The sequence below is a fragment of the Scyliorhinus torazame genome, chromosome 2 (genome assembly GCF_047496885.1).
Source record: "Scyliorhinus torazame isolate Kashiwa2021f chromosome 2, sScyTor2.1, whole genome shotgun sequence".
Lineage (NCBI taxonomy): Eukaryota > Metazoa > Chordata > Chondrichthyes > Carcharhiniformes > Scyliorhinidae > Scyliorhinus > Scyliorhinus torazame.
The window spans coordinates 89,868,887-89,881,357 of NC_092708.1; the positions used below are offsets into that span (position 1 = coordinate 89,868,887).

The 12,471-nt window shown below is 47.9% G+C and overlaps 1 protein-coding gene across 8 annotated transcripts in view; it reads right to left on the bottom strand.

Moving 5' to 3' along the window:
- Positions 1–1,944: 1,944 nt before the first annotated feature.
- scn1laa (sodium channel, voltage-gated, type I-like, alpha) overlaps positions 1,945–12,471 on the bottom strand; it is a 480,246-nt gene continuing 469,719 nt past the window's right edge. For all 8 annotated transcript variants that reach the window (XM_072473978.1, XM_072473996.1, XM_072473987.1 and 5 more), the window contains exons 26-27: positions 6,417–6,687; positions 1,945–5,251 (exon numbers count right to left, since the gene is read on the bottom strand). In XM_072473978.1, coding sequence (XP_072330079.1) covers positions 4,068–5,251; positions 6,417–6,687 — 1,455 coding nt within the window. In that variant the 3' untranslated portion in view covers positions 1,945–4,067. The remainder of the gene's footprint in view (positions 5,252–6,416; positions 6,688–12,471) is intronic.

Sequence of the window (12,471 nt, forward strand, 5' to 3'; positions counted from 1 at the left end):
GAACACCTAAGCCCATACCTTCACCCTATCCCCGCAACCCAGCCTAACGTTTGGACACTACAGGGTAATTTAGCATTACCAATCCACCTAACCCGCACATCTTTGGACTGTGGAAGGAAATCAGAGCGGCTGGAGGAAACCCACGCAGACATGGGGAGAACCTGGGAATCGGACCCGGGTCCCTGGCACCGTGAAGCAACAGTGCTAACCACTGTGCTACCATGCGAGTCAAAAATGTGGTCAGGTTGGAGGAGGTGATAGTCAGGCAAGGTGGGTGGAAAGAGTGTAGTCAAATTGGACGGGTAGCCTGTTAGTCAGTGGGGTTGTCAGGTTAGGGGTTAGTCAGATGGTTGGAAAGGTCAGCCAGGTCAGGGCCGGTGTTGTCAGGTTTGGGGAGAATATTGGTTAGGACTGCATTCAGGTGATTGAGTTTGGGAGGTGTGGGTCGACGGGTGATCGGATTGGTAGGAGCGGTGCAGTGGTGGGGATAGTAAGGAGGTCAGTTGGGCTGACTGGGAGGTGAATTGTTTAGTTATCCAGATGTTAGACCAACTTTAATGTGTCTTAACACTTCCTGGGTAAGTATCCAGATAAGTATCATGGAACTGTCCAAAGTCTTTGATTCTAACTCAAGGTTGGAGATATTTACACATCGTCTTGGAGAGCAGGGGGATTGCCAATCGGAAGTTTAATCTTCCCAGGTAATTAAAACATTGGTACGCATGTCAGGACTTTCACAAGGTCCCGATCTACATCTTTGGTTGTAGGTCCGATCTCCGATTATTTATAGGTAAATACCTGTGATTCTCCGAAATCCTGGCCAAGTGTTTACGCCGGCGTAAACACCGGAGTGGTGCACGGGCCTCCGGGCCCAGCGATTCAGCGGCCCTCAGGGGGCCAGTATTGCGCTGGACCAGAGCGGAGTACTCCGGCGCTGTGCTGGCCCCCTGAGGGTCCGCACATGCGTGTGATAGCCGTCTCCATGCCAGCGCATGCACGTGGTGCCGTCTCCACGCCGGTGCATGCGCGTAGTGGCCATCTCCCCATCGGCGCGTACACGTGGTGGCTGTTTCCACGCCGGCGCCGCGCAACATGGCGGAGCCCTACAGTGGGCCTGCGCGGAAGGAGGTAGGCCCTCTCCAGATCGCGGGCGGCCGCCGATCGGTTGCCCCCGATCGCGGACCTGGACGCCATGGAGGCCCCCCTGGAGTCTGATCCCCCCCCCGCCACCCCCACCAGAACTGCAGGTCCGAGCTCCCGCTGGGTGGTATCAGGTTGGAATCACGCCGGCGGGACTTGGTGGAACCCGGCGGAAATTCGGCCGATCGACCGCGGAGCATCGTCGCGGGGGCATCTTTCAGTGGCCCCTGACCGGCGCCATGTCAACCGCGCGGGCGCGACGAATCTCCGGAGAATCGCGTGCCCGGCGCCGGAACGGCGTGGCGGGAATTTCCCCTGTCACTGACAATTCTCCGACACGGCGTGGGCTCGGAGAATCCTGGCCAGATATTTACAAATCCTTTGCCTGATAATGAATAATCCAAAAGGAATATCAACTTGTGCATTGTATATAAAGTCATCTTAAAACTACCACTTTCTAACATATTCTAGACACCTCACTGATGAATTCGAACACTTCAAATGTGAAGTGTTAACTGCAAAACTTGGTACAAATAAATGGGCTATTTGTACATACAGCACTAAAAACGTAAGTAATTGAGTTGTGGCACCAAAGAAGGCTGTACTGGGGAAAGGCTCGATCACCTAATGGCCAGAAAAGCTTTGCACATGGAGGACTTTACAAATAAGCACATTGTCTCCCAAAAAATAAAGTAAACGTAACCTAAAATAAAGAACACATGGCAGAAATTTTGACAATTTTATATCCAAACAGTAGACAACTGCAATACTGAGACGAAAAAAATTCACGCAGAGTCAGAGTCATTACATACAATAAAAAAAATTATTTATTCTGTTAGCTTGTTTCTGTAATGTAGTCTTACCATTATTGACGGTAATATTAGCATTATCCTACATGCAGTTCACTAATACACTACAAGTCAAATAGGTTTAATAAAAGGACTTTACATCTAACTCCTCTTTGTGTAAGAAAACACAAAATAACCCGGGTGTGATTAAAGAAGATCGACTTTGTTCTTGTGAAAAGAAAACCTGTGGATCCATTTTCCACTTCAAACAGTTCTAGTGCAGCATGAATCGTTTCACAAGACAGAAATGCCCGTATAAATGGACACCATAAAGGATTAAGGGTTGTTGTAGCAATAAGGATTTCTTTGATACCCTCAATGCAGGCAGTGCTTGAGATTTAAATAATGTTTCTCTCTCATGTTTTTTCTCTAGATATCACTTTGCAGAAGGAAGTGAATCATGGTCCCAAATTTTGCACAAATTAAATATTGTTGCACTAAAAACGTGTGCATTTATTAAAAGGTAAACTAAAACTGGCTGTCCTTTTTTTCTCTTTTTGGGAAGTTCATTGATGAAAAAGTGCAATGGATCAACGTAAAAAAAAGTGTCTGTAGTACCGACCTGAAGTAATTCTCAGCTTTTAATATGTACAAATGCTGAAAAGTAAAATAAAATGATTTTTTACAGTATTTATATCTTTTCTTAGAAAATTCAACCACATATTTTGAGCATTTCAAGCAATTCGCAACATATCATGTAGTCTGATCTTACAGCATACAGTATCCATATTAATCAGGAAATTCAAATGAAAAAAGCGTCTTAGTTAGCTGCAAACTAGGAGGAGTGAGGTCTTATTGAGCAATTTCTCAGTTTACCACTGGCTTATGACTTCCCATTTTTCAAACACTTCTGGACAGTGGAAGGAACAGTGTACAGCAGCAAAGGCAATATAAACATGCACCAGTGACAGTATCCAAACTATGTATAATGATACAGAACACATCATATTACCTGGCAAAGCTTGCAAACTAGACTTAATGTGGTGCATTTTTGATGCAATGAATGCTATGCCTTGGTTACATTTTTGCTCAAGCATGCACCACAGTGTGAAGCAACTATTTACACAACGGAGGGATTTATTTGTCATGTATAATGTCAATCTTGTTGAGAGCTGAAGATGGCTAAACAATACTGCAGGATAAAGCAGAGTAATGTCTGTAAAATTCAATTTTGGTCAATTCAGTTTTGTTGGGCAGATCCCTCTGGGTTTCTTTATGTATATCCACCCATGGCAGCATAAAAGGAACAAATAGTGATTGTGTCTCCAGAACATACACTAAAATTGCAGCTGCTGAGAGTTGTTTGTAATGTTCCACATAAAAATACCCATCAACTCTCAGTTTAGGGGTCATAAATAACTAACAGGCACATATTAGAACTGTTCAAATATAACACAACACATTTAGTAAAGCACCTTGGACACCAGGGCCACCCTGAAACACTAAATAGATTAAAAATATCTTGTTTGATTTGTGAGTTAATGATTCCTCATTCACAATGAATGAGTTCAGCATGCTTCCATGCAAAACATTTTGTACATGTTAAACGCATTTTTCTAAACTTTTGGGGTGATCACCTTACCTTAAAAGTAGTGCTTAAAACCCCCTCCCAAAAAAAACATAAAGCCCATCCCCATTTAGAAAAATAGTCACATATACATGAATTATAAAATAACGTGAATTGTTATGGGCCTGGTATAAACCGTGGAATCGTGGCAATTGGAATGCAAAATACAGGGATAAAAGATACTATTGTTGCACACTTAATGACACACATACATGTAAAATTTTCTGGTCCCTTTGTCTCGTCCCTACAGTCTTAGTAGCCATTTTGACTCCTCTTCAGCAGTGTCAACTGGTAGTGGAAACAGTAACCTCCTGTCTAGGTTGCTGACTCCCCCTGCTGTACAGAGTCACAGTCTCCTGATAAGAATCGCTGCCTTTTTTAGGCACTGACCTCATAATGTATTGTCAGTTTGGCATAGATGTCCAAATGGAATCTTGTTCGTACAGTTGGGTCACACTTAAAAGGCTGTAAACAATGTCATACAAGTAGATTTTGTTTTATTTGTTTGCATTTTACTTTTTATATGCCCTTACATCTTTGCCCCTATCTTCTTTTTCTTTCTCCTCTCTGGCTTTCTCTGGTTTTGTTACACTGTCATAGGACGGTGGTGATGTGGTAGAAGGAGTCATATCAGTTTTGTCTGTAGTGGAGATTTCATTAAACTTATCGATTACCATTTCTTCTTTGCCAGGTAAAAGCTCACTTGTTTTACCTTTTTCTTTGAACATGAAAGAGGCTTGTTTTAATGTTCGCCTAATCAGATATCGTCTGAAAGCTCTCTGAATTATAGTTGCAGAAACATGTTCCTGTTTACGCCGTAGAGTGGTTGTAATTGGCTCATAGGATATCTTGGATGGATTGGATGCCATAAAGCGTTCTTCCATCTGTTGTCGAAGAGCATCCATTTCTCCACCCTCACCCAGCACACGCTTTGTAAATGCAAACAATATATCAAGACAGTGAATTCTATCTCCACTAACCATGGGCAGGTCCATAGCTATAAGTTGTATTCTGTTGGGTTTTGCAACACGAAGAGGTGGTTCCAAGGCATCTGCAAAATCATGCAATCTACCATACTCCATAAATTGAGTTGCATCTGAATCAAATTTTTCCCAAACTTCATAAAACATCTCAAAGTCATCCTCACTCAATGGTTCAGCACTTTCCTCAGTAGCAACACTAAAATTTTCCAAAATAATAGCAATGTACATATTTATGACAATCAAGAAAGATATTATGATGTAACTGACAAAGAATAAAATTGCAACTGGTGGGTTACCACAATCTCCTTTGATAGGGCTGCCTGGATTATCTTTCGTTGGGTTACAGTCTGGTGGCCCACTGTTTAGAATTGGAGCCAGTAAGCCATCCCAGCCAGCAGATGTGGTGATCTGAAACAAGCATATCATGCTGTTCCCAAATGTTTCAAAGTTGAACATATCATCAATGCCAGACTCTTTCCTCACATAAGCAAAATTAGACATCCCAAAAATGGCATAAATGAACATGACTAAGAAGAGCAACAGACCAATGTTGAACAAAGCAGGAAGAGACATCATCAATGCAAACAGCAGTGTACGGATTCCCTTAGCACCCTTGATTAAACGCAGGATGCGACCAATTCTGGCAAGTCGGATAACTCTGAATAATGTTGGTGACACAAAGTATTTTTCAATGATTTCAGCAAGGAACATGCCTAAAAAAGAAAAAGAAAGTATGCATTAACCACAGTTTTGCATACTTCTAGGATTATTCGTAATCTGGAATATGTTTCAAAATGATAACACAATGAAGGATTGAGCAAATGTCACAAACCCCAAGTGCAAAGCATTTTTAATCAATTTAAAATCAAGATATGTTACCGCCTTGGGCAAAATTTCAATGCATCCTTAAAGTATTTATACAAAAACTTAGTTTTTAAACTAAGGGGCAGCATGGTAGCATAATGGTTAGCACAGTTGCTTCACAGCTCCAGGGACCCAGGCTCGACACCCAGCTTGGGTCACTATCTGTGCGGATCCGTGTCTGCCTGGGTTTCCTCCGGGTGCTCCAGTTTCCTCCCACAGTCCAAAGATGTGCGGGTTAGGTGGATTGGCCATGCTAAATTGCCCTTAGTATCCAAAAAGATTAAGTGAGGGTTACTGGGTTATGGGGATAGGGTAGAGACATGGGCTTGAGTAGGGTGCTCTTTGTAAGATCCGGTGCAGACTCGATGGGCCGAATGGCCTCCTTCTGCACTGTAAATTCTATGATTCTATGATTAAAATGGTTTTAACTAAATGCTGTCTATTTTCAATTTCTTTTCATGAACTAAAAATGTGACATGATTTGATAAATAGTGGGTGGGATTTTTCTCCTCCCGCCCGCCCTAAGACCAGAAATTCCTGCCCGGGGTCAATGGACCTTCCAATGGTCTGTCAAATTGTCCATTCTGCCCACGACAATTCCTGCAGTGGGCGAGACCAGAAAATTCACCCCTAGGTTCTTTAAGTAAATGAAACAGGTCACTCACAAAATATCACTGCCTCCACTATTATAATTAATTGCTACTGATTTCAATTTTGCACTTAAGTAAAAATGTTGCGTTAACGTTTCAAATGCTTTCTATCTTACAATAATCATTGCATACAATATTTCCTGACAAAGTCAATTACTTAAATTTTTGTATTAGTTTTGTAAAATGTAAAGCATTTTTGAACTTTCATTAAGTTTTGTTAAATAACACTGGCGTGACATCATTTTTCATAAACTTCAATCGTTGGCATTAATCAAATATCAGAACAGTACATTCAATTCCAATGACAGAAAAACTGGAAAGTATCATTATTTTGTGTATTCACTTAACCCAATAACTTTCTTACCTACAATTGAAAGAATGACCACCACAAAGTCAAAAGTATTCCAGCCTATTGTAAAGTAATAATAGCGGAGTGCAATCAGTTTAAGGACACACTCGCTTGTGAAAAGGACAATGAAAACCATGTTGACCCAATGTAAGACGTTATCCATCTTGATACTTTGATCATCTGTCTCCACCATCATGGTGACCATGTTAAGGCAGATGAGAATCATGATGGTGATATCAAAGACTTGCTGGGTTACAAAATCAAACACCATTCCTTGGATCTTGTTCTAGAAAATAAGGTAAATAGTAACAAATAAATTATTCTCAATATCACCTGAAAGAATATAACATATCTTTCAATATATAGAATCTAATATTATTAACTTTCTTTCCCCCCAATTAAGGGGCGATTTGGCATGGCCAATTCACCTACCCCGCACATCTTTGGGTTGTGGGGGTGAGACCCACGCAGACATGGAGAGACTGTGCAAACTCCACACAGACAGTGACCCGCTCCGTGAGGCAGCAGTGTTAACCACTGCACCACCGTGCCGCCCTATATTATGTACTTATATTGTGCAAACATAAATACTGAGTATTACTGTTAAACAGTGGCACCATGTTGTACAGATCAATTATTGCTCCAGAATATGTACTTACTAATACAAGCAAAAAAAACTTTAAAAAATAAAAAAGTAGTGAGCTGATTTGGGTTTGGATAATATTTAATAGAAAATGACTTTACAAAACGATAAAGGAAAGTCTAAAGAAATTATGTCATCACTTAGATTTGCTTCGGAGATTATATATGAATGAATAAAACCATGTGCTGTAGATTCCTCTAAAGTTTCTTACTTTACAAACATAACATGGGACAGGGGAACAGCGCTGCCCATGGTATGTTATATAGAGTCACATGGTAACAGACTCAGAAATCAATCTTGCATGAATTTGCATGAAGACAGCAGCTCCATGCTTTACATGAACTGGGATCTGTGAATTGTTCTGGGTTAATTATAAAGTGTTCATATCCCCGTACCTGTGTTCCTGTACCAGCCTCCCCGAACAGGCGCCGGAATGTGGCGACTAGGGGCTTTTCACAGTAACTTCATTTGAAGCCTACTTGTGACAATAAGCGATTTTCATTCATTTCATTCATATTTGAATATACAAGTCTCAAATCTCATTATTAAGACATCAAACAATCCCACAGAACAAACAGAATGAGTGGAGGATCAGGAGGGGGGGAGGGGGGTAAGGAGAGCAGGAGAAGCGGAGGAGTGAGAGAGGTGGGGGGAACCAAAGAAGTGCGAATATGCGAATGGCAAGGATGGGGCTGTGGGAGATACATGGAATGGGAGATGGGGCAATGGGATACACGGGGAAATGAGAGGCGGGGAGTAGGCGTGGTGGTGTAAAAGGATAGGCAAGCGAATGGGAGCGGTGGAGACAGGGAGTGGTAGAAGTGGAGAGAGGCAGAAAACGGGTGCTAGATATGGAGGAACGAGAGAGGCAGGAGGAATGGTAGAGCCGGGGGAACGGGAGAGGCGGCGGAATGGCAGAGGCTAGGGAAACTGGAGAGGCGGGGAGCTGCAGAGTGTGGTAAACCACTGTTACACCTGTATTAGGTGATGTAAGGTAGGACCTGTATTACAGGTTTGCCTGTAGCCCCTGCCTGCTGGCTCCGCCCAGTAGGAGGAGTATAAATATGTGTGTCCTCTATTCAGCAGCCATTTCGCCAGCTGCTGTGGGAGGCCACACATCTTACTGCAATAAAGCCACAGCTGTATCCAACCTGAGTCTTTGTACAATTGATCGTGCATCACAGAGGCAGTGGATGGGAGATGCAGGAGAGGTGGGGGAATGGGAGAGGTGAGGGAGGGGGACAGGTGAGGGAGGGGGACAGGTGAGGGAGGGGGACAGGTGAGGGAGGGGGACAGGTGAGGGAGGGGGACAGGTGAGGGAGCGGGAGAAATGGGGGAGCGGGAGAGGTGGTGGAGCGGGAGAGGTGGTGGAGCGGGAGAATTGGGCAGCGGGAGAATGGGGCAGCGGGAGAATGGGGCAGCGGGAGAATGGGGCAGCGGGAGATTGGGGCAGCGGGAGATTGGGGCAGCGGGAGATTGGGGCAGCGGGAGATTAGGGCAGCGGGAGATTAGGGCAGCGGGAGATTAGGGCAGCGGGAGATTAGGGCAGCGGGAGATTGGGGCAGCGGGAGATTGGGGCAGCGGGAGATTGGGGCAGCGGGAGATTGGGGCAGCGGGAGATTGGGGCAGCGGGAGATTGGGCAGCGGGAGATTGGGGCAGCGGGAGATTGGGGCAGCGGGAGATTGAGGCAGCGGGAGAATGGGGCAGCGGGAGAATGGGGCAGCGGGAGAATGGGGCAGCGGGAGAATGGGGCAGCGGGAGAATGGGGCAGCGGGAGAATGGGGCAGCGGGAGAATGGGGCAGCGGGAGAATGGGGCAGCGGGAGAATGGGGCAGCGGGAGAATGGGGCAGCGGGAGAATGGGGCAGCGGGAGAATGGGGCAGCGGGAGAATGGGGCAGCGGGAGAATGGGGCAGCGGGAGAATGGGGCAGCGGGAGAATGGGGCAGCGGGAGAATGGGGCAGCGGGAGAATGGGGCAGCGGGAGAATGGGGCAGCGGGAGAATGGGGCAGCGGGAGAATGGGGCAGCGGGAGAGGTCGGGAGCAGGAAAGGTGAGGGAGCAGGAACGGTGGGGGAGAGGGAGAGGTGGGGGGCAGGAGAGGTGGGGGAATAGGAAAGGTGGGGGAGTGGGTGAGGTGGGGAGAGCAGGGGAGATGGGGCAGCGGGAGAAATGGTGGAATGCAAGACGTGGGGTGTGGGATTGGCTGGGGAATTGGAGAGGTAGGGAAGTTAGAAAGGCGAGAGAATGAGAGAGGCAGGGAGAGGTTAGGGAATGGGAGAGGCGGGAGCGGGAGAGGCAGCGGAGCGAGAAAGGCCGGGGAGAGAGAGAGGTGGAGAAGAGAGCGTGGTGGAAAACGAGAGAGGTGAGGAAGTGAGAGTGTGGTGGGGAGGCGAGAGTGATGGGGAAGGGAGAGAGGTGGGGAAGCGAGAGAGGTGGGGAAGCGAGGGAGGTGGGGAAGTGAGAGAGGTGGGGAAGCGAGAGAGGTGGGGAAGCGAGAGAGTGTGGGGAAGCGAGAGTGGTGGGGAAATGAGAGGGGTGGGGAAGTGAGAGTGGTGGGGAAATGAGAGGGGTGGGGAAGTGAGAGAGGTGGGGAAGTGAGAAAGGTGGGGAAGTGAGAAAGGTGGGGAAGTGAGAATGTGGGGAAGCGAGAATGTGGGGAAGCGAGTGGTGGGGAAGCGAGTGGTGGGGAAGCGAGAGAGGTGGGGAAGCGAGGGAGGTGGGGAAGCGAGAGAGGTGGGGAAGCGAGAGAGGTGGGGAAACGAGAGAGGTGGGGAAGCAAGAGAGGTGGGGAAGCGAGAGAGGTAGGGAAGCGAGAGAGTGTGAGGAAGCGAGAGTGGTGGGGAAATGAGAGGGGTGGGGAAGTGAGAGTGGTGGGGAAATGAGAGGGGTGGGGAAGTGAGAGAGGTGGGGAAGTGAGAAAGGTGGGGAAGTGAGAATGTGGGGAAGCGAGTGGTGGGGAAGCAAGAGAGGGGTGTGTGAGAGAGGTGGGGAAATGAGAGAGGTGGAGAAACGAGAGAGATGGGGAAGCGAGAAAGGTGGAGAAGCGAGAGAGTGTGGGGAAGTGAGAATGTGGAGAAACGAGAGAGGTGGGGATGTGACAGAGGTGGGGAAGTGAGAGAGGTGGGGAAGCGAGAGAAGTGGGGAAGTGAGAGAGGTGGGGAAGTGAGAGAGGTGGGGAAGTGAGAGGTGGGGAAGCGAGAGAAGTGGGGGAACAAAAGAGGTGAGGGAAATAGGAGAGCTAGGATGCAGGAGAGGCGTGGTAGTGGGAGAGGTGGAGAAATGAGAGTGGTGAAGAAATGGGAGAGCTGGGGAAGAGGTGGAAAAATAGGAGAGGCGAGGGAATATGAGCGGTAGGGAAGCAAGAGATGCTGGGAGCTCGTGAGGTGAGGGAATGGGAGAGGTGAGGGTGCAGGAATGATGAGGCAGCGGGAGGGGTGAGGGAGCAGGAGAGGTGGGGGAGTGGGAAAGCTGGGAATCGAGAGAGGCAGGGAACAGGAGCGGTGAGGGAGTGAGATAGGTGGGAAGCGAGAGAAATGGGGAATGGGAGAGGTGGGCGGAATGGGAAAAGCGGGAGAAGTGGGGTGAGTGGGAGAGCTGGGGCAGTGGGGAGCAAGAGAGGTGGGGTAATGGAAGGGGGGCAGGGGAGTGGGAAAGGTGAGGGAGCAAGAGAGGTAGGTGAGTGAGAAAGGTGGGGAAGTGAGAGTGGTGTGGGAAGGGGCGAAGCCTTAAGTGGCAATTAAATGGCAATTAAGTGGCCACTTACAGGCCTTAATTGAGGCAACGGTGTACTTCCCATCTGAGGACTTGACCGCCGCACCCTGAAATTGCTTTCAGTTCAGCGCAGGCGGGAAACCATTTAGCATGCCATTTTTCAGAACATTTTAGGAACGGGATTCTCCGGCCACGTTTGCCCGGCGACCACAGAATCCTACCCGAGGTCAATGGAGTTCTCCATTGTCCGCCTCTAGCCCGTGGCATTCTTGCGGCAGGCGGGGCGGAAGAATCCAGCCCCAGGAGTACTGGGGATAGCTGTATTGCATTTCCAACAGCTTACTGTTCAACAGCATATGCAAAACCCATAACTGCTTAGTTGATTGGTGATCAGTGCAGGTTGAACATTTGCTGGTAATTGCTATGTTGAACATCCCTGGCAGAGACTGCATAGCCAGACAGGCTCCTTCCAGCCAATGGTAACATTGGTCTAGTAATATAAATAAAATATTGCATACAAAGTATATTCAAAAAGATAAGAGTTGAGTTGCTCCATTTCTGAAGTAACTCAAGCTAGGCAGATACCTTGGGCGAAATTCTCCCCCAACGGCGTGATGTCTGCCGACTGGCGCCAAAAACGTCACCAATCAGACGGGCATCGCGCTGGCCCAAAGGTGCGGAATGCTCCGCATCTTTGGGGGCCGAGCCCCAACATTGAGGGGCTAGGCCGACGCCGGAGGGATTTCCGCCCTGCCAGCTGGCGGAAATGGCGTTTGTTGCCCCGCCAGATGGCGGAAATGGCATTTGTTGCCCCGCCAGCTGGCACGGAAATCCGGCGCATGCGCGGGAGCGTCAGCGGCCGCCGACAGTTTCCCGCGCATGCGCAGTGGGGAGAGTCTCTTCCGCCTCCGCCGTGGCGGAGGCGGAAGGGAAAGAGTGCTCCCACGGCACAGGCCCGCCCGGGGATCGGTGGGCCCCGATCGCGGGCCAGGCCACCGTGGGGGCACCCCCCGGGGTCAGATCGCCCCCCGCCACCCCCAGGACCCCGTAGCCAGCCCATGCCGCCTGGTCCCGCCGGTAAATACCAGCTTTGATTTACGCCGGCGGGACAGGCAATTTCTGGGCGGGACTTCGGCCCATCCGGGCCGGAGAATTGAGCGGGGGGGTCCCGCCAACCGGCGCGGCCCGATTCCCGCCCCCGCCCAATCTCCGGTACCGGAGACTTCGGCGGGGGCGGGATTCACGGCGGCCAATGGCCATTCTCCGACCCGGCGGGGGGTCGGAAAATGACGCCCCTTAAGTCTGGTCCTTTACCTCAGTGAATAACTATTGCATCTTTCCATGAAAGCTCATTCATAAAGTATTAACAGGCATTAACAGGAAACAGCAGATTTTAAAAGAATATTGCTGTGAATTTCACCTGCTTTGTGGAGGACAGAAAGGAAGGAAAAGCTTAAAAGAGGCAACAAAATGCAAGTTTGATTTTCTATTGTCTGCCAGTTTAACACCCATCTAGGAATCAAGAGCAAAAGAATAAAAGCAGTTCTGCTTGCTGGCTTCATAATTTCCCCCCACATTTATTCATTTTCTAACTCTGTATCCTCAACTGTACATAATCTCTATTTAAAAGAGGAATGCTGTTAACACACTAACTACTTTAATGAACTAAAGCCATGAAAGTTTGCAACTTTGCTTTAGTGGAATAAGTGCAAAA